At 41.4% G+C, this 21,632-nt stretch overlaps 1 protein-coding gene across 1 annotated transcript in view; it reads left to right on the forward strand.

Annotated features, from left to right (window-relative positions):
• Tbc1d5 (TBC1 domain family member 5) overlaps positions 1 to 21,632 on the forward strand; it is a 247,774-nt gene that overhangs the window by 213,409 nt on the left and 12,733 nt on the right. Inside the window, exons 17-18 of the mRNA XM_051204190.1 lie at positions 2,047 to 2,210; positions 18,593 to 18,692. Coding sequence (XP_051060147.1) covers positions 2,047 to 2,210; positions 18,593 to 18,692 — 264 coding nt within the window. The remainder of the gene's footprint in view (positions 1 to 2,046; positions 2,211 to 18,592; positions 18,693 to 21,632) is intronic.

Raw genomic sequence — 21,632 nt, forward strand, 5'->3', positions numbered from 1 at the left:
TAATGCCTTAGTACAGAGTGTGTCAGCTGTCACATTTCCTTGGAGTAGACCTAAGCGACAGTGACATCCCTGCGTTGTTCTCCTCCCTCCTCGTTTGCTTTAGACTCATCATTAGCAGTAATAACCCAAGGCACCCTTTCCGTGAAGTCACTAGCCCTGATCAGACCTGTCAGTCTCTTGCCATAGTCATAGGTTCTAGGAGTAAAGGAAGTAGACAGAATTCTGACCGCCACATGCATGCTTGTCTTGTTTTCTCTTTTAAAGATAACTGTAACTTCCAGTCAAAACTATATAATCTTAGTAGATGAGCAAACAGAAAATCCAAGTAAGACCTTTAAAAAGCCGTTCCCCCAAAGATCTCAAAGAGGCAGGCGACCCAAACTGTGATGTGCAGATAAATTCTGTTACATAAACTTACAAAGGTAGATATTTTTTTTTTTCTTTCTTTCTTCAATTTCTTTTGTGAAACCAGGATCTGAACGACATGCTTTGAATTCTTAAATGTATCTTTTGTTTAATGAGCTTTATAAAGTATATATTGTCAAAGTTGATTAAATATCCACATTGTTGGAACTTCCAACAGTTCCAAAGCCAGTGAACGCTGCTTAAGTAGTAGACGAGCAATGAGAAATTTGAGAAGAAAAAGGGAAAGCCTAGGCTTTATAATAAGTCATAAATTATGCCCCGTGTTCATCTAAGGTTAAGTAACATCTTCCTAAACAGGACATGAAGATGAAAGCCATTACAAGTTACATACACACACACACACACACACACACACACACACAGACAGACAGACACACACACACACACACACGCGCGCGTGCGCGCCAATTTCCAGAATTTAAAACTCAGAAGAAAAGACAAGGGAAAAGAGATGAGCGGGGAAGGGAAGGATACGATTTTAACAAGAAAATTAACAGATAGGTCCCTGGAGCTTTTCCATCCAAATCAATCCTGGTCTGTGGGTTATTGCCATAAACAACCGAGTAAAGTTAAGACTGCACAGCCCTGGAAGTTGGTAACAGACAGAGAAGGGAAGGCCAGGGTAAGGTACGGCAGAATGTTCCTGTTGTAGGCCTAAGATCAGCACAAGACACTTCTAGGACCATGGGGATCTGTATTCCCTGGTCTTTTCTAGCTCAGAGAACCTTGCACTCAACTTTAAATTACAGTACCACTCATTACAGGCCATTATTGAGGTGTTTATTGGGAAAACAGTTCTGCAAGAAGAAAAAGGATTGGTGTTAATAATGCTGACCTTACAGAAGTCCAGGTTTTCCTGGGACAGGACCTCTGGGTGGAAACAGGGTGTTCCTCCTGCCAGGGGCCACCATCCAAAACCTAAGCAGATCCCAATAACCTGAGGCTTACCATCCCCCTCAGCCCCAGGTTCTAAGCCCACAGTGTGTCCCTAGTACCTGATAGAAAGGAAGCTGCAGAGGAAAACAGCTGTTGTAAGATGAGAAGTCTCAGGTAGATAACTGCTAGTCCTGCTGTAACTCAGTAACCTTTGTACCTAGCAACCCAAGAGAGAAGATTGCCTGCTGTGTGGAGCATCCTATCAATTAAGTACCTTATACTGTGCATCCCAGATGCCACCATTGTAGTCGGGGCACAGCCCAGTAAAAGGCCCTGGGCCCATTACCAGAGTCTGCAGTGGGCTCAGAGCTATCCTGTAGCTGCTCCATGGTTAGGAAAGGGAAAACTATGCAGAAAGATTGGTCATACAGAGTGCTTTAGTCATACAGAGCCGTAACCTCTGCTTCCTCAGTTAGGGATTCATCCCACTGCCAACAGAAGATTCGGCCACGTAACGCTCCATCGCGGGAAATTAAAGTCTTTTTCTTTTTATGTTTTTTAAAACATACATGAACTATGGCATAGAAAACTATACTGGTACTTCTTAGTTTTAAAAATAACATCTTTATGTTTAGCATTGTTAAACAGTAGCTTCATAACTGGTCACCATTTAGTAAAGCTAGTATATTCAGTGGCTTAGTGACAATCTTGTGTTTAATTATTGCTACTTAATTTCTCTTTCAGGGCAGAATTCTAAAACCATCAGTTCATCCCCAAGCATTGAGAGTTTGCCTGGGGGGAGAGAGTCCACTGGCTCCCCACCTTCATCTGCCACTAAAAAGGATTCCTTTTTCAGCAACATCGCACGTTCTCGCTCCCACAGCAAAACTATGGGCAGAAAAGAATCTGTGAGTATTGTTTCTCATCTGACTTTATCCTAGAGTGGTGCTCATAAGAAAGTCCCTCCAGTGCCCAGTTCAGTGAAGCTCGTTAAACTAGAGCAAGCAATTTTTCAGAAGTATGTTAGTGATATTCTGATTTAGTAGTGTTTTAAGACTGTGCTCTCTGTATCTGGGAGAACAGAAACGTCAGTTCAGAATAAGTGGAATATTTTCTAAATCCTTCCTCTATCTTTTTATCAACGCATGTCGTATTTCAAGCTGTAGTCCTGGCATTGATTATTGCAGGCTCTGTTGTTGAGGAGACAGAAGTACAAAAGGCTTACTGGTGACTAGCACCTGCAAGACAGAGAAGAGCTGTGATTGGGCAGAAAGGTCCCATCCACCCACACCATCGGTTCTCTGTATGCTTGCCTGTTCAAGTGTCTTTCTAAATCTTAATAAACAACATTTTGTTGGTGAGGGATCATGACACTTGAAAAAACAAAACAAAATAATCTTTCTGTTTTAAATTAGTAACCTGAAAAGTAAAATAATTTTGCTTTTTGTTTTTAAAATCTATATGAACCACATATCTGTTTGGTGAGGTTTTTTTGTTTTGTTTTGTTTGTTTGTTTTAAAGATTAATTTATTTTTATTTTTGGTGTTTGAGTTTTTGTTTGCGGATAACGTGTGATCACTGTAGATTTGGCTGGTACCCACAGAGGTCTGCCAGATCCCCTGAAACTGGTGTTAAGCTACTTGTAAGACACTGGAGGCACTGGGAACCACATCTGAGTCCTTTGCAAGAGCAGCAGCCAGTGAGTGCTCTTAACCCTTGAGCATCTCTCCAGCCCTCTGTTAGGCTCTTTTCATAGTCTCTGTATAAATACTTTGTATATATCCTTGAAAGGCTATACATTCAAACTGTATGAACTACTTTAATAATCTAGCCTTAATCTAAATTTTATATTATCTTCCATTTTTATGATTGTAATATAATTACATCATTTCCCCCTTCCCTTTCCTCCTTCCAAATCTTCCCACATACCTTTCCTCTCTTTCAAATGTATGGCCTACCTTTTCATTAATAATTGTTACATATATGCATACATATATTGCTAATTATACAAGTATACCTGCTCAGTCTATACGATGTTGCTTGATACTTGGACGTATATTTTCAGGGATGACCATTGGTACTGCATCTTTACACGCCACTTATAAGAACTTTAACACATGTCGTATTAGTTCAATACCTTGCCTAATGTTAAGAACTCGCTTGGATACAATTCCAAAACCTAGCTGTAGCTGGAAAATAACAACTACTAAGGCCATAGGCGGATGATTGGTCAAGATACATGAGATGAAGCTTTGGGTATCCTCGGTAAGCCGTTTCACTTCCTAATGTTCCAACTACCTCATCTGCAAACCCAGTAATACACATCATCCAATTTAGGGTTACATTCCGAGACATGCATGGTTCCCTACATGGCATGGAATTTAGACTAAGATGCTGATGAGGGTTCCTAGTGACAAAATCTCACAACTCCATAGCTAAATTTTGGTCCATCACTGACTGAAAGAACATTGTGCAACCCCAGCTGTGCTTTGTCCTCTGAAGAAAGAATTCCCTCTGCTCCATCAGAGCCCCTTCCAGAAGTGTGCCCTGTGGTATCAGCAGGATGGAATTTGCTATGAAGACAGTGCATCTAACAAGACTGCACACCTCCGCTACCTCCTAAATCTTCTGCAGTTCAGAACTGACCTTCAAAAGATACTAAACCAAGACACCAGCAGTAAATATTGTTTATTGGGAAGCAGATGCCAGTGGGTAACTAAAGGCAAACCCTCAGTCATCAGCAGAAACCCCAAGACAGGACTTGCTTCAGGGGTGAATTCATCTAGAACCCGAGGGCCTGGCAGTGAAGATGGAAGGCAGAACAGAAGATCTCACCATTGCCACTTTACACACACAGAACTAGATTCCCATCTAGTGGAAGACTAGAACTTTGGTTCTCAGAAAAGTGTGACGTAAAGTCTCTAGACTGGGAGGCATCAGACACATTTCACATGGGGCTACACTGGGGACAGTGGATAATGATTATATTTAAACACAAAATATAGGAACTCCCAGCCCATCTACCTCTCCTTGCTTCCCAAAGTATCAGCACACCACAAACATTCTGTCCCAAAGGATTCTTCAAAGAAGCAACCAGGCCATGTGACCGTGGGCCCAGCCATCAGTAGGTACCATCCAAACCATGCTTCCTCATAGTTCTCAGTTCTCTATGAACAGGAAAGCTACAAATCATGCAATATAGTGATCAAAGATAAAAACAGAAAAGGAAAAAAAAAAAAACAACTAAAAGATTCATGGCATAACAATTTCAGAAAGTAACATTCATCCTTTGGATATCTGTGGAGAATTAAATCTAGGACCCCCTCCTATTACTGAAGTCTATGAATATCCACACCTGCAGATAAAATCGTATCACATTTGGGTATACACCTTTGTCTATGTGAGTTGAATCATCTCTCAATCATTGTAAGTGCTATATAATGTGCATACTGTTAAAAGAAATAGTAAGCTAATAGTTTTATACATGTTTGCAGAGAGAAAGAGTGGTGGGAGGGCTTGTTCTGCATGCTCAGTACACATTAAAAAAAAATGTTTTCAAGGGATAGTTGATATACAGAACCTATAAAAACATGAGGGCCCTTACTAGAAATAAAATTTGAAAATACAGTATCCAAACTTTAAAATTTAAAAGCTGAAGAAATACCTGCCTACCAGAAAACAAAACCTAAAACAAGACTGAAGTAGAGAATAAGAAAAAATATAGCTACACCAGAAGGTGGAAAGCCTGGAAAATTGAACCCAGAAAAAAATGGAAGAATTAAGGAGAAGGGGGCAACTAAATATAATTCAAAGGGCTGGGAAGGTGCCTCACTAGGTAAAATGCTTGTCTTGAAAATGTGAGGGCATGAGTTCCACCCCAGAATACATACAGGATGGCAGTGAGGACCAGATAAGCCGGTAAGAGACCTCATTTCAAAGCACATGACACCGGAAAAATGACCCCTTGCACTGTCCTATGTGAAAAGTTTCTGCAGCCCGATAAGCCTCCCTGCCAGTGCAGCAATCCAGGTCAGACGGCATCAAACTGAATTAGGAAAAGTCCATGTTTAATGGATACAACACTCCCAAATGACTTTCCAGTCTCTGTTTTCTGGGGACAGTTTAAACATTCTGTGGAAGTGGTCTTGAGCATCTCTGGGGGTGGGATCATCATTTGCCAGGCTATCTAAGATGAAGTAGGGATTGGAGAGAGAGCAAGAGAGAGATGGGGGAGGGGGTGTTCCACCAGATCATTCCAGACTCTCTGGGTATATGGATGACAGGGGCTGGGGTGAAGCTTCCACCAGAACACTGTGGACCTCACATACACACAACTGAAGGTGGATTTCTACTGTTTTAAACCAGGATTATCTTAAGATTGAATGTCCTACACTCACATCCCTCATATCCAGCACTGAAGAATTTCACAGGAGAACAAAAGAAATACAGGGGCGTAAAAGTGTTGAGTGAAAAGAATGGCTTCTGACCACAGGTCAGGGGTCAGGGAGATACAGACTTACCTATAGCAATACTACAACCAGACAGTAGACCATTGCCTCTGGTGCGGTGGGACAAATTCACTTCCTACCCAAATTCAGCACCCAACTAAACTACTGTTGTGGCATAAATCTGAACTGTTCCCTAATGGTGCAGATCTTGAAGGCTTGAGGAAAGGTATTGGGTCAGGAAGGTGCCAAGTTCATCGATGGATCAGTCTACGTGTGTTTGTAGCTGAATGGACTATTGGGAAGTAGTGCCTGTTGTAGGAAATAAATCACTAGGGGCACAGCTTTGAAAGACATAGCATGTCCCCCGTCCTTTTTTTTCTCACTCTTACTGTTTCCAATTGCAAATATGTATGTATGCATGTATGTATATGTGTATGTGTCTGTATAATGAAGTAAGCCTATTAGCTGTTACTCTAGTCTAAATTATAATGTAACTATTGAGAAAAGAGGACATATGAACAACAGAGAAAGAGAGGAGCAAGCTGGCAGTGGACACTAGAACTAATTCTCCTTCTTACATAGTGGAAAATCTGTGGAGAATACTGGCTAGGAAAATGAGGAATTAAGCAACTTAAGCTAGAGGTAAAAGTGAGTGGTAAAGAATAAGACCTTAAAAGTTACTGCTTCTGGGGAGCAGAAAGTAGAGGGTGTGGCTGTGAGGACTTTTTCCTAACATACTTACAGTACCATTTGACTCTTTAAGAGCTGCATATGTAAGAGTTGTCAGATGTTTGTAAAGGACATAATTTTAGGTGCTGAATTTCACAGATACTATTCCTAATGAAAACTAGCAAAGGGTGTCATTGTGCTTCTTTGCTAAAAGGTGAAAGCAGAAAAACATTTTAAAGATTGACTTTTCATTATCAATAGTTCCAGGCATGGTAATATCTACCTTCCAGCATTATGGAGGCAGAGGCTAGCCTGGCATATAGCTTGAACTATTTGTGGTTGTTATTGGTGGTGCTAGTGATGGTGGTCTTGAAGACAAAAATGTAATATTTTACCTTTTTTGCCTCACTTTGCATAATGGTATTCAGTATTTATTAGAAATCTTTTTGTTGGTTATTTGTTGACTACTAAATGAGGTTTTGCTTCTTTAACAATATTCTACAATTGTTGTCATTTTTTTCTAATAATTTCTTTGCTAAGCTTAAAGGATGAAGAAATAGTAAAAGGAAAATTCTACAATTGATATATCAGCCAATAGTAATTTTTAATTCTTTATGAACTGCATGGTGTTTTGTCATGTTTTGTGATAATTACATAGCAATCTCCAAAGATTTAAGCGTATCCATTGTTCAGGGTCCCCTCCAAACATGAAATCAAAGTGTCTGCACTGTACAGGTTGATGGTTAGGTAACCCAACTGCTGAGAGCTTGGGGCAACTTTTAGGGGTGCTTATCCTGTGTGTTGATGGTCCCCTATTGTACTTTGGTATTTTGATTTTTAAAGCATGTGTTAATTCATTGATGTAGTCTTATCACAGTACAGTAACAATAACACCAGGTAAATGAAGATAAACTTAAAAGAAGACTCTTAATTACCTCTAGAAGTAGAGCCAGTTTGAACATTGTCTAATCTATTTCAGACCATATTCTAGAGTTGAAATTACATTTTATCTATATAAGGAATATAAAACCCTGTCCTGTTGTGGATATTTGTGGTAAATGACAAGTAGTAGTTAAATGAAAATATCAGTACAAGAGGCATCAGATGCTTAAATGAGGTATTAGCAACTAAGACTTTCTCACAGGAGATAATTGGGAGTTCCCAGCAGGCTTTCTTTTTCCTCCTGTTCACCAAAATTAGAGTCTGCTCACCCCTAAGCCAACCCTGAAAATTAGAGTCTGCTCACCCCTAAGCCAACCCTGTTAAGATGAAAGTTTAACATAAAGAACTATAACATCAGACTGTAAGGTATGATGGACAGTCAGTAACTTGGTGGACAACTGATTGCCAGGATGGCTGGGCTTTCCATCACTGAAGCATCTCAGTGTGAACAAGGATGGCTGGGCTTTCCTTCACTGAAGCATCTCAGTGTGAACGAAGAGTTTAGCTGCAATCAGTCAGCTCTCAGGCTCCATTTTCAGGGTTTGAATGAGGTCACTGAGTTAGAAGAGAAACTGAGCAGAATAGCTTTCCTGAAACACCATTACTTTCCTATTTAATGTAGTTTATTGACATAAGTAGATACAAATTAATTTAGAGGCCACGACTGGTTTTTAGCTTTTAAAAACTCTTACTAGGGATTTTGGTATTTTACTAGGTCATTTAGCTATTTGTAGCATGACATTAAATTAGTTTGAACTTTGCTCAGAGTCTCTCTGCCATGTCTGAGAGTCTGCCTATCAGCTGCAGTCGGAGAGAATAGAATTCAGTGCTCATGCATGAACTTCAGCCTCACCTCATTCATGCATTCCACCACAGACACGAGCTGGCAGAGGAGTGACATCACAAGCTGTCTCCACGTGCAGCATGCCATCTTAAATTTGCTTCTATGAGTAGGATTTAAGATATACCTTTTAACTTCATAATGCCTTGAGACATTTATGTAATACCAACACACACACACTGACACAGTGAACACAATCACAGGAAATGGATCGTTGCTTTTGACTGTTACATGGACAGGATGGCACCTTTAGGGATGATCATCCTCTCTCTCCTGTTAGGCCTTCTTCCTCCATCCTCTGTCTTCATCTCCATCATCTCTGTAAGATACAAAGATGCCAGGCTGTACCCACAAGAAATCCTTCCAGGGAGGCATAGACACTGGCTTGGGGGAGCTCAAGTCAAACAATTCGATGTATTGGCAGTGCCTGGCCAGGGACTTCTATGGGTTTGAATCATGCTAAATTAAATGTGTCATTGATAACATCTGCTTCATTCCAGTGACCTTTCTGAAAACTTAATACTTATATGTTCTTTCAAACTGCACTGCCTTGGAGTGAGGGACAGTTACTTGTTCCCTAAAATGCATATGTGCATGGTTTAGAAGGAAAAGAAAATTCTCAGTTATCCTGTGTGGAAGAAAGTCAACCAAGGCCAAAAGTCATACTGTGGAGGCTGTAAGCTGTCTCCCTCTTTCTGCAATATATATATATATAAAACTGTGACAAAAACCTGTCCCCGCCAGCTCATCTTTTATGTTTCAAAGCACCCACATTAGCTTTGCCAGGAAGTTACATTAATCTACAGAGCTTTCACACAGAAAGAATGAAATCCCAGCTCTCATTAGAGCAACTCCAGCCTCTGAAACAGAAGGGCAGGTCTAGAAGGAGCCTTCACAGTTGGCTCACATCACTGAGCTGAATTCCTGTGCTCAGAGACTCAGTCCAAATGTCTTCTCTTCTACTGAGCTCTGTCCTCCCTCCTCTTACGTTTCTGCCCCATGTGCCCATGTCGGATATGCGTGCACTGACAGGTGTCACAGAAGCATGGCAGAAAGAGCAGGTGGCTGCTCATGCTCTGATTAGTAAGCCACAAACCCAGCACACCCTGAGAGCTACTTTAGCCTGAAGTGAGAATCTTTTCCTCTGAACCCCTTATACAAAAAGTGATGGAAATTCCTGAATAAAAGCATGTTTTAAATTAATAAAGGTGCTAAATGAAGAAGATGAAGACATTTCTATATTTTGGTGTGGTGATAGTGCCAGGAAAACAGTTATTATAGTACTAACATGAAGTGCTCTGTGCTCAGAGAAACAAAAACAGAATTCAGTAGTCCATAATAATAATATTAAGCGTATAGATATATAGAGTTTCCAATTCCTGTTTTATTGAGCAACTTTGTAAGTATCTCTGTCATTATAAAAACATCCCATTAAATTTGTTATAGTTGTAGCTCATTAGACTGGTGGATTATCTCACATAATGACTCTCAGTATGAGCTGTTTGTAAAATACAGTTGGTGGTGGACACTTTTTTTAATTATCTGTAAAAGCAAAATAACTACTAAGACCTTTCTGTGTCCTGTCACTACAGTTTAGCTTCTTGAATTTATGGGTCACCCAAAGATAATAAGACTAAATTCCCCACACATCATATATATGCACATATATACGGGTATTTCCCTTGGGATTTTTACCAACTCTCATTCAGTGTTTACATGGAATTCTATCTGTGACCTCATTGTCTTCCTGCTCTCCCCCTATCCCTGAACCCAGGACTAGACTCCAATTCTTGCTTTTCACATTGTTTACCCATATTTTCACCTTTAATATTCTTCCTAGTCTATTTTAAAATCCTGCCATTTCTTACTTTTCTTTTTGAATGAACTCATAATAATGGCCTGATCTCATTAAATAACTGCATTCAGCCTCACTTGTCCTTTCACAGAACAAGCCTCTCAGACCAGCCACCCGAGGTGACCCTGGGTCACCGCTCTGACCTACTAAATCTTCATTACCTTTCTGGTCTTGAAGGCCCATCAAAAAGAACACGACTTTTACCTAAAGCCTTCCCCGTGTCCTTTACTGAGTGAGGAACTTGTAAACTGTATCATTAACCTGCTCATATACACATATACACTCACTACCACAAAGTCTAAGCGGTAAAGGAGGCCTGGCAAGAAAGGGAACTGTCCAGCCACTTGGAGTAAGTAAGCCGTTAGACACTGACAAAATGCTTTGTTTACATTATCATCAGTTAGCCCTAGGCAGCCTGGGGTAGAAGCATGTTGGTGTATTGTATGTACAGGTCTCAGTCAAGCATCATGATATAAGACTGCAGGCTCTATAAAACTATTGAAACATTTTTCATTAAGTTGAAGAAGGTAAGAATGAAGTCAACATGGCACCTGATGTTGATATTAACATTTATACAAAGCTTAACTTCAACTATAGACATCAATGGAATTTTAATAGTAGCTAATGTTAAAGTTGGTAACATCTTATTTCCTATAGCCCATGTTCTCCTCAAACTAGAGCTCCTTTGCCCCAGCCTCCTGAGTTTTGGGATCAGAAAGTTATGACACTTATGGCTGTTGACGTTCTTGATGAAGGTCTGAATTAGATTTATATCTGAGGTTATTGCCAGTTGTATTATTTACTCTTCTGTTGCTGTGAGAAAACACCGTGACAGAGGCAATTTACAGAAGGAAGGGTTTATTGGAGCGTATGGTTCCAGAAGGGAAAGACTCTGCCATTATTGTATCAAGAAGACATGCCAGAAGGCAGGCAAAGCAAAAGGAAGCTGGGAGCTCACATCTTGAACCTCAAGCACAAAGCAGAAAAACAAACTACAAGTAGGGTGAGGCCTTAAGCTCTCGGAACCCAGCCATGATGACATGCTTCCTCCAGTAATGCCAGACCACACAAACAGCACCAACAACTGGCAACCAAGTGTTCAAATGCCCGTGACTGTGGGTGACATTCTCAGTCATACTACCACACCCATCTTACGCAGGACCCTGAGCCCCTTTCAGAAGGAGATTAGGCACCAGCTTTTGCTCAAGTAGGTGAGCACATTCAATACCTTTGCCTAGAATTAAGATTAACATTTCTAAAGTAGTCTAATTAGAAAGCGTTCAAATGCTGAACTTGCATTTTATCCAGAGATATTGTTCTTATTTAGCATGTTGTAAGCTACACATGGGGGATCCTGGCTCATGACTCTGCTAACTACAGAGTTATAGGGTTAGACAGATCACAGAGGAGTCAGGCCCACTGTGCTGATGCTGTGAGGTGTACAGGGTTAGAGATAGCTTTCCGTATGTCTCCCCCGTCCTAAGCGCTTCATGTGTTGGTTCCCTTCACCCCCAAAGAACACTGCTGTGCATGACCTTCCCTACAGAGGAGAACTGAGGTAGACAGATTTCCTGATCAGATTGACTTCCCACTAGAGCCCGGTGTGGTAGTACCTGTCTGTAATCCCAAACCCAGGAAGCTAAAGATACAGCTAAAGAGATATGTGGGGCTGGTGAAGCGTGGAGGACAGTGTGGAGCCCCATTCTCAGGAATCCCAGACATATGTGAGAGCTATTTAAAGCCAGCCTTTGGGTGTTTTATGAGGATGCATCGCTTGCCTAATACTGACAGACAGAGTGTGGAAATTCAGCACCACCTTGTGCTTAGCATTGTTCTTGATTTCTTTGGCTTTGTGAGGAACCTTTTCCTCCAAGGTGTGGAGCAGGTGCCTCTTGAGAAGTTCTTCAAGAATGGGAAGAGAATTTGAGGCAAGAACCTTGAGGGCAAACCCACAGAATATTATGTGCCTAACCCATGACAAGCATGTGAATGAATTACTTTTGACCTGCCAACATATGAGTTTAAAAAGATGTGGTGAGGTAGACATGGTGTTGCACCTTTTTTCCTAGCACTTGGTTGTCTGTGATTTTTAAGCCAGCCTGATTCACGTAGAGAATCATGGGCACCCGGGGCCACACAGGGAGACTCAAACAAACAGACAAAAAGTGGGTGGGTTTTGTCACATGGGAGTCAATGAAGAAAATGTTGATGAATGGGCATGGGCCTGCCTTATCTTTGCTGTGCTGTGGCAAGGACTGTGGCCTCCACCATCCATCTGGGTTTTAGGGTCTTTGCTGTAGGTTAGAATAGGCAGTTAGGAACATCACCATTACATTAAGACAAGGGTTATGAAAAGAAGAGTCAGTAGCATCATTAAGACCCATTCTCTTGGAGTCAACTTCTGTGCCTCCTACTAGTGAGCTTTTCAGAGTGGAACACTACAGTGCCTTAGTGGTTGGGGAAAAAAGAAGTACACCCCTACCCCGTGCGTGCGTGCGTGCGTGCGTGCGTGCGTGTGTGTGTGTGTGTGTGTGTGTAATTCCTGGTTAATTTGATAAGCATCTTTTAAAGATTATGTTTAAGAAACACATTTGACCATCTTCAATAGTGTAGATTAAGAAACTTAACATACATGCAATGAATGTTCAATATTTCACAGTTGGCAAAATATTTTAATTATTTTTGTATACTTTTCTAACAAATTATTCATTTATATTTTCTTATTGTTTAGTGCTGTTTATAATATAAATTAGTTTAGAGAATGGTGTTTAAGATGATCTGGGATCTTTAGAAACATTAACATCTCTTTTTACCCCATGGAAATCGTGTGTAACATGCTTAAGGAGGCCAGAGACTGGAGCCAGGTATCTTCCTCAGTGTCTATCCACCTTATTGTTTGAAACATGCTTTCTTAATGAGCCTACAGTCACCAGTTTGACGAGACTGGTTGGCTGGCAAGCTCTAGAAATCTGTGTCCACTCGTTAGCAACACTGGGTTACAGATAGAGGTTGTCCCTGCATCCAGCTTATACATCGGTGCTGGGGCCCAAAGCCGGATCCTCATGCTCAAACAGGAAGCACTTCATCATTGAGCCTTCTCCCCAGCCAACTCTTTCACTTCTTAAAACATATATTCCCTAGCATGTTATTCACATAATAATCTCATTTATTTTCTTATTAAAATATGACCCAGTTTCCTTCTAGAGAATCCAAAAATAAGTCATTTATAACTCTACCATGTTTTCCAAAACCAAGATTACTCTTTTAAAAAATCACTTTCTCATTGCAATCTATTTTTCCAGTTACTCATCTGTTACACATCTGTGAATTGTCTTTGCACAAGAACATTTTTAAAGAACACAGAGGATTCATGTGTGTATATGTCCTGTAGTTGGATGTTTGACTGATATCTTTAGTTTTTAAATGCAACCATGAATCATTGGTATAACATCCTAGGATTATATTAATAACATAAAAGAACAAAAGGTTAACATTTAAAAAGTGTTTAGTATGCCAAGCCACACACAACACATTTTATCTAGGAAATCTCGTATCATTCCATCCCCCAATTTGTATGTAAGACATACAAATTATTATTACCATTTTATGATCAGACTCAAGGCATTGCTGACTAGTTAAAAGTCACAAGGATGGTGTATGGCTGGCCTCTTACATGCTAATGCTGTAGCTGTGGTTCATTTTCCAGCTTGTCCCCCAGTTCAACTGCTGAGCTGCCTCACATAGCCATGCCCCTAATGTAATGCAGTGTGAAATGCAGCCATTGTGTCCCCTTTCTGTTTCCCTGATGGTGTATTTCTAGGCTGTCACCATATGCTTCTGGCTTGGGTTTCATTCACACTGTGTGTGTGTGTGTGTGTGTGTGTGTGTGTGTGTGTGTGTGTTGCCCTGTGTGTACCACAGCTTCCTCAGAACATCTGCAGCCTTCCTCCACCTCAAGACTTCCCATTTCCTGTGCTTCCCACTTCTTGTTCGCCCATCTGTTCAAGCAGGACTGGGCGCCTGCCTTTCCTGCCTTCTAGCTGCTATTCTTGGCTGTTTCCTGCTGCTGCTGTCAGTGCTGGCTCCCTCCTCTGCCTGTCTTGTGGTCTGGGGACACTCTTAGAAGCTGAGCAGAGCTCCACCCCAGGGCCCTTCCTGTCCTTCTTTGTCTCGGGACTGACAGATACTGCTGCCCTGTGAAGGATCCTCAAGCACAGCCTGTTAGGGACAATGGATGCAGCAGCCTGCATGCCAGGCCCCCCAGCTCCTAACACATTCCTGGAAGGATGGAAGAGAAGGCTCCCTGCCCATCTGTAGCTCCTGCTCCTCTCCCCCCGCCCCTCCTGCACACAGACACTAGGGCACACATATGCGTGCATACGTACGTACATACATACACACATACACACGCGCGTGCGCAGGCGCAACCTAGTGCCTGGGCCCTTGCTTCCTGACACATGCTCCTCCATCATTTCCTCTGAGTCCTGTTCCTTCAGTACCCCAGAATTACATCATCTAGGGAAAAAAAATGCGTTCATTTCACATCTACTATTAGACGCTGTCTCCTCTCTCCAGGTCAGGTCTGTGAAAACCCTTCGAATTCATCTACAGAACTTTAAGGATCATCAGCTCCTTTCTTTGTTTTAAGAACATTCAGACAGTGTCTACCTCTAAACTCAGAAATGCCAGGGCCCCCATCTCATCTGTTACTGCCTTTCTCACAAGGCTTAACACAATGCATATGAATGTATTTATTAAACAAGTTGATAAATAAGTGAATAAATAATAAACTACCAACCCTTATATGCTAAATAATAATATCAAAAGATATTGAAGCATTTAATAAAAAATAATGTATGAAGGATTTACTGTATGTAAACAAAAAAGTTACATAATAGCTGACTAATTTCATGACCCTATAGAAATGCTTGCTTTCATTCTTTCAAGTAGAGTCTCAGTATATAGCCCAAGCTGACCTTGAACTCCCAGCAGCATTCCTGCCTCAGCCTTGCAGGTGTTGGGATTTGAAATTCTAAAGCACGTCTAAATGTCTTTGGAAGGAAATGAGTTAGAAAGCAAGCAGCTAGAAGCTAGGACTCTCCATTCAGTTGGTACGTCTTAAAGTGCTCGCTGCGGAGGCCAGAGGTCATGAGAGTGAATATGTAGCCAAGGAACAGGCCCAGTTCTGGCAGGGAGAGGTGTGAAGAACAAGAAGTTAAAGAATTTGTCCGAAGTTACTCAGCTAGTACTTAGCAGCAATGGGGTCTGAACCCAGCAATGTCTACTCCAGGGTCCCTAACATGTCCCCACCGCACCGCTTCCTGTAATAGAGAGTAGACATTCATTTCTTTTCGGGGCCATTAAATAGTTTTCATGCAACCTCAGAGTGCTTGGGCAAGTATTTCTTTTGTTACAGAGGTCCGCTCTAATGAAAGCGAGAGACTGGCACTGTCACTGCAGACTCTTGTGTGCTGGAAGGAGTGCATAGCACGAGACACTGGGACAGAGACTTAAAGTGGGTTCTGACAGGTTTAGAATTGTAATTATATAATATGATGAAGAATAAATGGAAGCCACCCTTTGCTTCCACGTGATCCCATTTCTATTTATAAACCCAGAGTGATAGCTGAAGGGATTTTTAAGAATGTGTTTTTCAGATTCAGCAACCCCAATAGGGATGGCAAACTGCATTTCAAACTGCCAGATGTAAGAGGCTCTTGGCCCTTTGCACCCACTTCAACCAGAGCTGCCCTGTCTGTTCTCAGTTTGCTTTCCCTTGCTCCCAAGGTTTAAACGAATGAATGCATGCATGCATATATGCACGTATGCATGCATGCACTCTTCTGCAGTGTTTGTGTAGAGATGGGGTCTATTGTATTGAGATTTGGTTGGGCTCTAGGCATGAAAATGAAAACTTGAAAATTTGTGGTTTCTTCTCCTTCTAAATTTGACAGCCAAGTAACCATGGCAGCTCCTCTTCTAATATGTGTCCTCTGAAGTTCTTCCCTCCAGCCTTTGCAAAAAAAAAAAAAAAAAAAAAAAAAAACCACCAAGTAGAATAAAACCCTGTAAAGATGATATCTGCTGGGGACAAAAGCTCCCAGGGGCTTTGTGTTTTAGCCAGTGTGGCTGCTACCCTCAGTTAAACTGTTGCCTGGGGTACACAGAGATGGTCTTACTCCAGGAAGGTGCTCTTTTCTGGTGTTTTCTGTATACCGGGAACTCTCAGCACCCCTACTACTAGCCACACCCAAATTCTAGCTTTGGTCCAGGTCTAGATTCCCATTGGATTTGTGTCTGTAACTCAAAGAATACTTAGTGGAGGAGACAAGAGGCTGGAGCCACGACTCCCGGGCAGTGCTTCTGGTTTCATTGTAAGACTGTGCACTCTATCACGTGGCCCACTTGTGGGCTCCAGCTGCCAAGTGCCTTGGGAGAAAGTTTGAGTTTACATCCTCCAGAGGAATGAGTTTCCATCAGAGCTGAAGAGGGAAATACCTTAAGGCCATACGACTTATCAATGATAAGACAGGGAGTTTCTTGGTGTCACACATTCAGCCTTTCCTCACTGCATAAGGAACAGATCCAAAGTATAGCTCCACAGGGCTCCCTTGTTCTGTTTGGTGTGTGGGCTAGGAGCTTGGACAATGCTCATTAGACTGCACTTTGCTGTGTGCAGTATTAAGTGAATCTCTCATTTGCCTGGCTACAGCATTGAACATGTCCAGAGTCTCACTGTTCCTCTGTGGCCTTTACTCCCGCACAGCTCTCTTGGATGCCCTAGCCTAAACAGCCATCTTAACCTCCATCAGGGAGGCAGAATTTGCCAGGCTTCTGAAACTTCCCCAGTGTGACATAGTTTGACTTCCTTTAGTCTCCAGATCAAGGCTAGTGAGGTCGGGACAAATACAGGAGTTGAAAAGGGATTCTTGCAAGCTAACATGTGAGGCCATGTGCACATTACAAGAGAAGGGCTATGTGGTGCCATCTCCACAGACTGACTACAACTGCCACAGACCAAGAAACATACCTTCCTTCTTTAATGTCCAGAGGGATCTCACAGAACATAGTGGTTCAGACCCGTGGAAAGAGACAGAGAAAGGGAGAGAGAAAAGAGGCTGGAGACAGCCCAGTTGGAATTGGATAGGCAACTATGCCTGTCCTCCATTGGCATCCTTTGGTTGAGCGTCTGATGCCATTTATCCTTGTCGGAGGGCAGGAGGAGCTGTCAAACTCCGTAGGCTGCATAATGAACATGGGAAGTGCCTGTATAATCCTACCGTAGACATTCCACAGTTAACTTGTGGGGCACTGCTATGTCTGGCTTTGTGTCAATCATTTCGATGCATGTTGCTAAAACCCCTTGAGCTTGCAGTTCAGATCAGTGCTTTTCAGTGCTTTTGCATGTGCCTTCCAAAGCCAGCACGCCTGCAGGAGACCTTTTCACCTGTTAATTTCCACCCCACAGTCAAATTGTAATTACTCACTTTAAAAAGTAAAGACACACCTCAGTAGGTGTCTCTTCCCTTTTTGTTAGAGGCACAGAGGAATTTTATATAAGAGAAAAGGCATCTAAGACTAGAAAATCCCTTTTCTAACCTGCACTGGCCCTGGCAACATCCTTTCTTTCCTATTCTAGTAGTCCTGGCTAAAATAGCCAGATTATAAGGATTATTAGGATTATTCCCTTTCTCTGTTGAAAAACTCACAGGACTTTTTTTTTTTTTTTTAACAAATTTCTCTAGGAAATTTTTTACATGTTTAATTTTACCTTAAAAAAGAAGATTTACCTTTGTGTTCTAGTTAAGTTGTTTGTGCGATTTAATGACTCAATCCAGAATGCATTTCTTTAGAAACAGACACCCAGCTCCACATCAAGGGAGGAAATGTAAGAATAGCTACTTCCCAGCCGCTAGGAAAGCTCACATTTTAAGAGATTGTTGTCTAGACAATAATGAGATTTCTGACGCAAAGGGAGGCCTTTGGCTTCTCAAGTATGTATGTGAAGAAAAATGGAATTGCCTAGGAAGTATAGGCTGGAGGAGTCCAGTTTCCCGTTTGAATTCTTATTGCTCAGTATTTTTAAAGATATTAGTTGGCCAACAGAAAATGAACTCTGTGCTTTGTTTTGCTGTAGGCTTTATGTTTCATCTTGTTTTGGTATTTTTGATATACTGGTTTTTCTGTTTGCTTTTGACTTTAATTTTTGTGTCTTTTGAAAGGGAACATAAAACTGGTGGAGGTAAAAAAGAAACCAGAAGGAGCTGGGGGGCTGGGAAACAGGTATTTTATGTGCCTTATATAAAGTTTGTATGTTTACAGAGTTAGAATTCAATTAGGACTACTCCAGATATTTTTTTTTTTTTTTTTTTTTTGGGGGGGGGCTGTTTGTTTTGTTCTCTTGTTTTTCCTTCAGTTTTGTCCTGGGCTACAAAATAAGAACATGTCTCAAAATAAAACAAAAATAAAACCAACTTAGAATCACATGTAGTAAACTTAGCAATTTATAAAAAATGTTTATCTGTTTCATATTAGGAAGAAGAATTAGAAGCCCAGATTTCCTTCCTGCAAGGACAGCTGAATGACCTGGATGCCATGTGCAAGTACTGTGCGAAGGTCATGGACATGCATCTCGGTAAGTGGCAGAGGCAGTGTTGTGCGCCCGTGCACACCGTAAGCTCTTGTTGCTGAGTCTTCTCGTTTGCTTCTCACAAACCGTGTGCATGAAGCATCGTCAGTACTCACACTGCACTGATGAGGGACAAGTGCATAAAGTCAAATAGCCCAAGATTTCATCACAAATAAACAGAGTAGGCAATCAAAGCAGAGCAAAACAAATGTGCCTTCACCTTCTGGCTGCCACGGTGCCTTTGAAAATACCTGCACCCCTCAAACCAAAGGTTGAGCTTCCGAAATCAATCGGCATCATTGCTGAGGCCCCCAGTCTAGAGTCATTCACACAGTGCTTATGATGAGGCTTTCCATAGCTAATTAACTATCAGCCATAAGTGCAGGACCTGAGAACTAGAAATGTCCTAGGTTACGTTCTGGCTGCATGTGAATCATCAGTGTGCCAATCAGAGGTCTTCTGGTATTACTGCTCTAGTATTACTGTGGAGTCCTAGGGTTAGTACTCAAGCTGGTCTGCTGAGGCATTTTGTGTGACAGTAGTAATTATGTGCTACTTGCAGGAGCTCTGTTGTGCGTATCGTTACTTGTTCTCAGCCCATTGGTAGTGTGCTGCTCTAGATCATGTGACAAATTGTCAGGCGTTATAAGAAGTCAGGACACACGCGCACGCACACACACACACACACACACACCCATCCTCTGAGGAGAGGGTGTTTACCAAGGCCTCCTCCCACCAGCAGTCCTTCTCCCTCTGAGTGTAACCCATCCTTGGCATCTGCCCTGGAGATGAATTCTCCACCTTCAGATCCTATCAAGCAGTCTCTTAAGCCCTTGAGGTTGAGAGTCTGTTACAAGTGACCAAAGTAGCTGTCACTTGGATTAGCCTAAACTATGTTGACTTCGGGTGAGTAATAACATCTTTCCCTGTCTTAAGATGAGGGAAGATGCTGTGTGAGTGAGTGGCTGGCATTCATTGCCTCGGAAACAACTGGCCGGGCCTGGGCGGGCTCTAAACCTTATTTCTCCATCAAGCCTCTGTTGGGGAAAGGGGATGAAGGAAGGCAATGGGAAAGATCCTGGGATATGGTCACCAGCCAGGCTGAAGCCTGCCCCACCTACAGCAGCCCAATGTGTCACCCTTCCTTCAGACCCTTTCTTTACTTGGTGCTTGATTATTTTAAAAGTGCGTATGGGACTGGGTTTATATGATTCATATTTCCTCAACATGATCATACTCAGATATGCATCATGAAAAGGAAGTGTGGGTAAGGTGGCTCAGTGGGTAGAGCACTTGTCCCGCAAGGTTGATAGCCTCAGTTAAGAGCTCCATAACCCACACTTAAAAAATGGTGCATGTTAACAGAAGCCTGCGTAGTCCCAAGGCTACTCCTGTGGGGAGATGGGGACAGGAATGGGGGAATAATAAGAAGCTCCTGGGCCAGTTAGCCTGCCATGAGCATCTGGGAAGAAACTCCATCTCACACAAAGGAGAAAGGCAAAGAGCATTGTCCTATGACCATCACGTGCTCCATGGTGCAAGTGCACACACACACACACACACACACACACACAAATAATATCCACATTTGCATGTAACACATGCACAAAAATAAAAAGCACTTATGAAACAGTTTATAGAAAAATAAAGTATTATATGATAATTTTTATTTACATATAATTTAATTTTAAATTATTGCACTGTGTATTTTCTGTTTCTTAGGTATTTGAGTGTATTATTTGTATTTTGGTTTTGAGCAAAGAAATGCTTGGGAGAAAGATTTACCAAAACTTGAAAAAAAAAAATCTTACTGGGAAATTTCCCGGTTGTCTGCTGTGCACAGCAGCTTTTCACTGGACCCTGGGGATGTCCAAGCAGCCTCTGCTGTGAGCCTGCTCCTCAGTTGGTGCTAACAAAGCGTCCTCAAGGCATAGGAGGGGACAACACTTTGATTAAAATAGGAAGAAAAGCCTACACCAACTGTGAATGTCCAGCTAATGGCAAGAGTAGATTTGTGTGTACATTTCACTCTCAGACAGAAACCTGTTATGTAACTCTCAACTTACTCCCCCATTTAAATAGCACGGTTGTATTTTTAAAAGTGGGGTTGCCACTCTGTATCTTCTTAGAATCCCCCATGACAGCACCCCTTACCAGCAGGAAGTAGTTTGGAAAGAACGATGCCCAAATTCCCAAATATTGTCTATAAATGTTTGTTTTCATTTAAATGGACTTGGTTATATAAAATAAAAATTTTAAAAAATGGAAAAAAATAAATAAAAGTGGAGTTGAAGGATACAGGGAATAACTGCCTTCCCCAGGCCCATAGGTGCATTCCAGTATCTATACAATAGGTGCATTCCAGTATCTGTACAATAGGTGCATTCCAGTATCTATACAATAGGTGCATTCCAGTATCTGTACAATAAGTGCATTCCAGTATCTGTACAATAGGTGCATTCCAGTATCTGTACAATAAGTGCATTACAGTATCTGTACAATAAGTGCATTACAGTATCTGTACAATAGATGAATCCTAGTATCTATACATTAGATGCATTCCTATAAGTGCATTACAATATCTATACAATAGGTGCATTCCAGTATCTATACAGTAGGTGCATTCCAGTATCTATACAATAGGTGCATCCCAGTATCTATACAATAGGTGCATTACAGTATCTATACAATAGGTGCATTACAGTATCTATACAGAGTAACAGTGGTTGCTTCTGTTGTAAGAAATTTTCCATCTGAAGAAAGATACCTAACTTATGCAAGTGTTATTTTAATTCCTCTAGAATTCTTTACATATGATGATTTTTAAAATTTATAATCATAAAAAATATCAAAATTAGGATGACTGAAATATCCATCAGTAAGAGATTGGCCATTATAGCAAGGCAGTCTATAAAGATTAGAATGTTTTTTTTCTTAACATGGATT

This window comes from Phodopus roborovskii, unplaced genomic scaffold (genome assembly GCF_943737965.1).
Source record: "Phodopus roborovskii unplaced genomic scaffold, PHOROB, whole genome shotgun sequence".
Classification (NCBI taxonomy): Eukaryota; Metazoa; Chordata; class Mammalia; order Rodentia; family Cricetidae; genus Phodopus; species Phodopus roborovskii.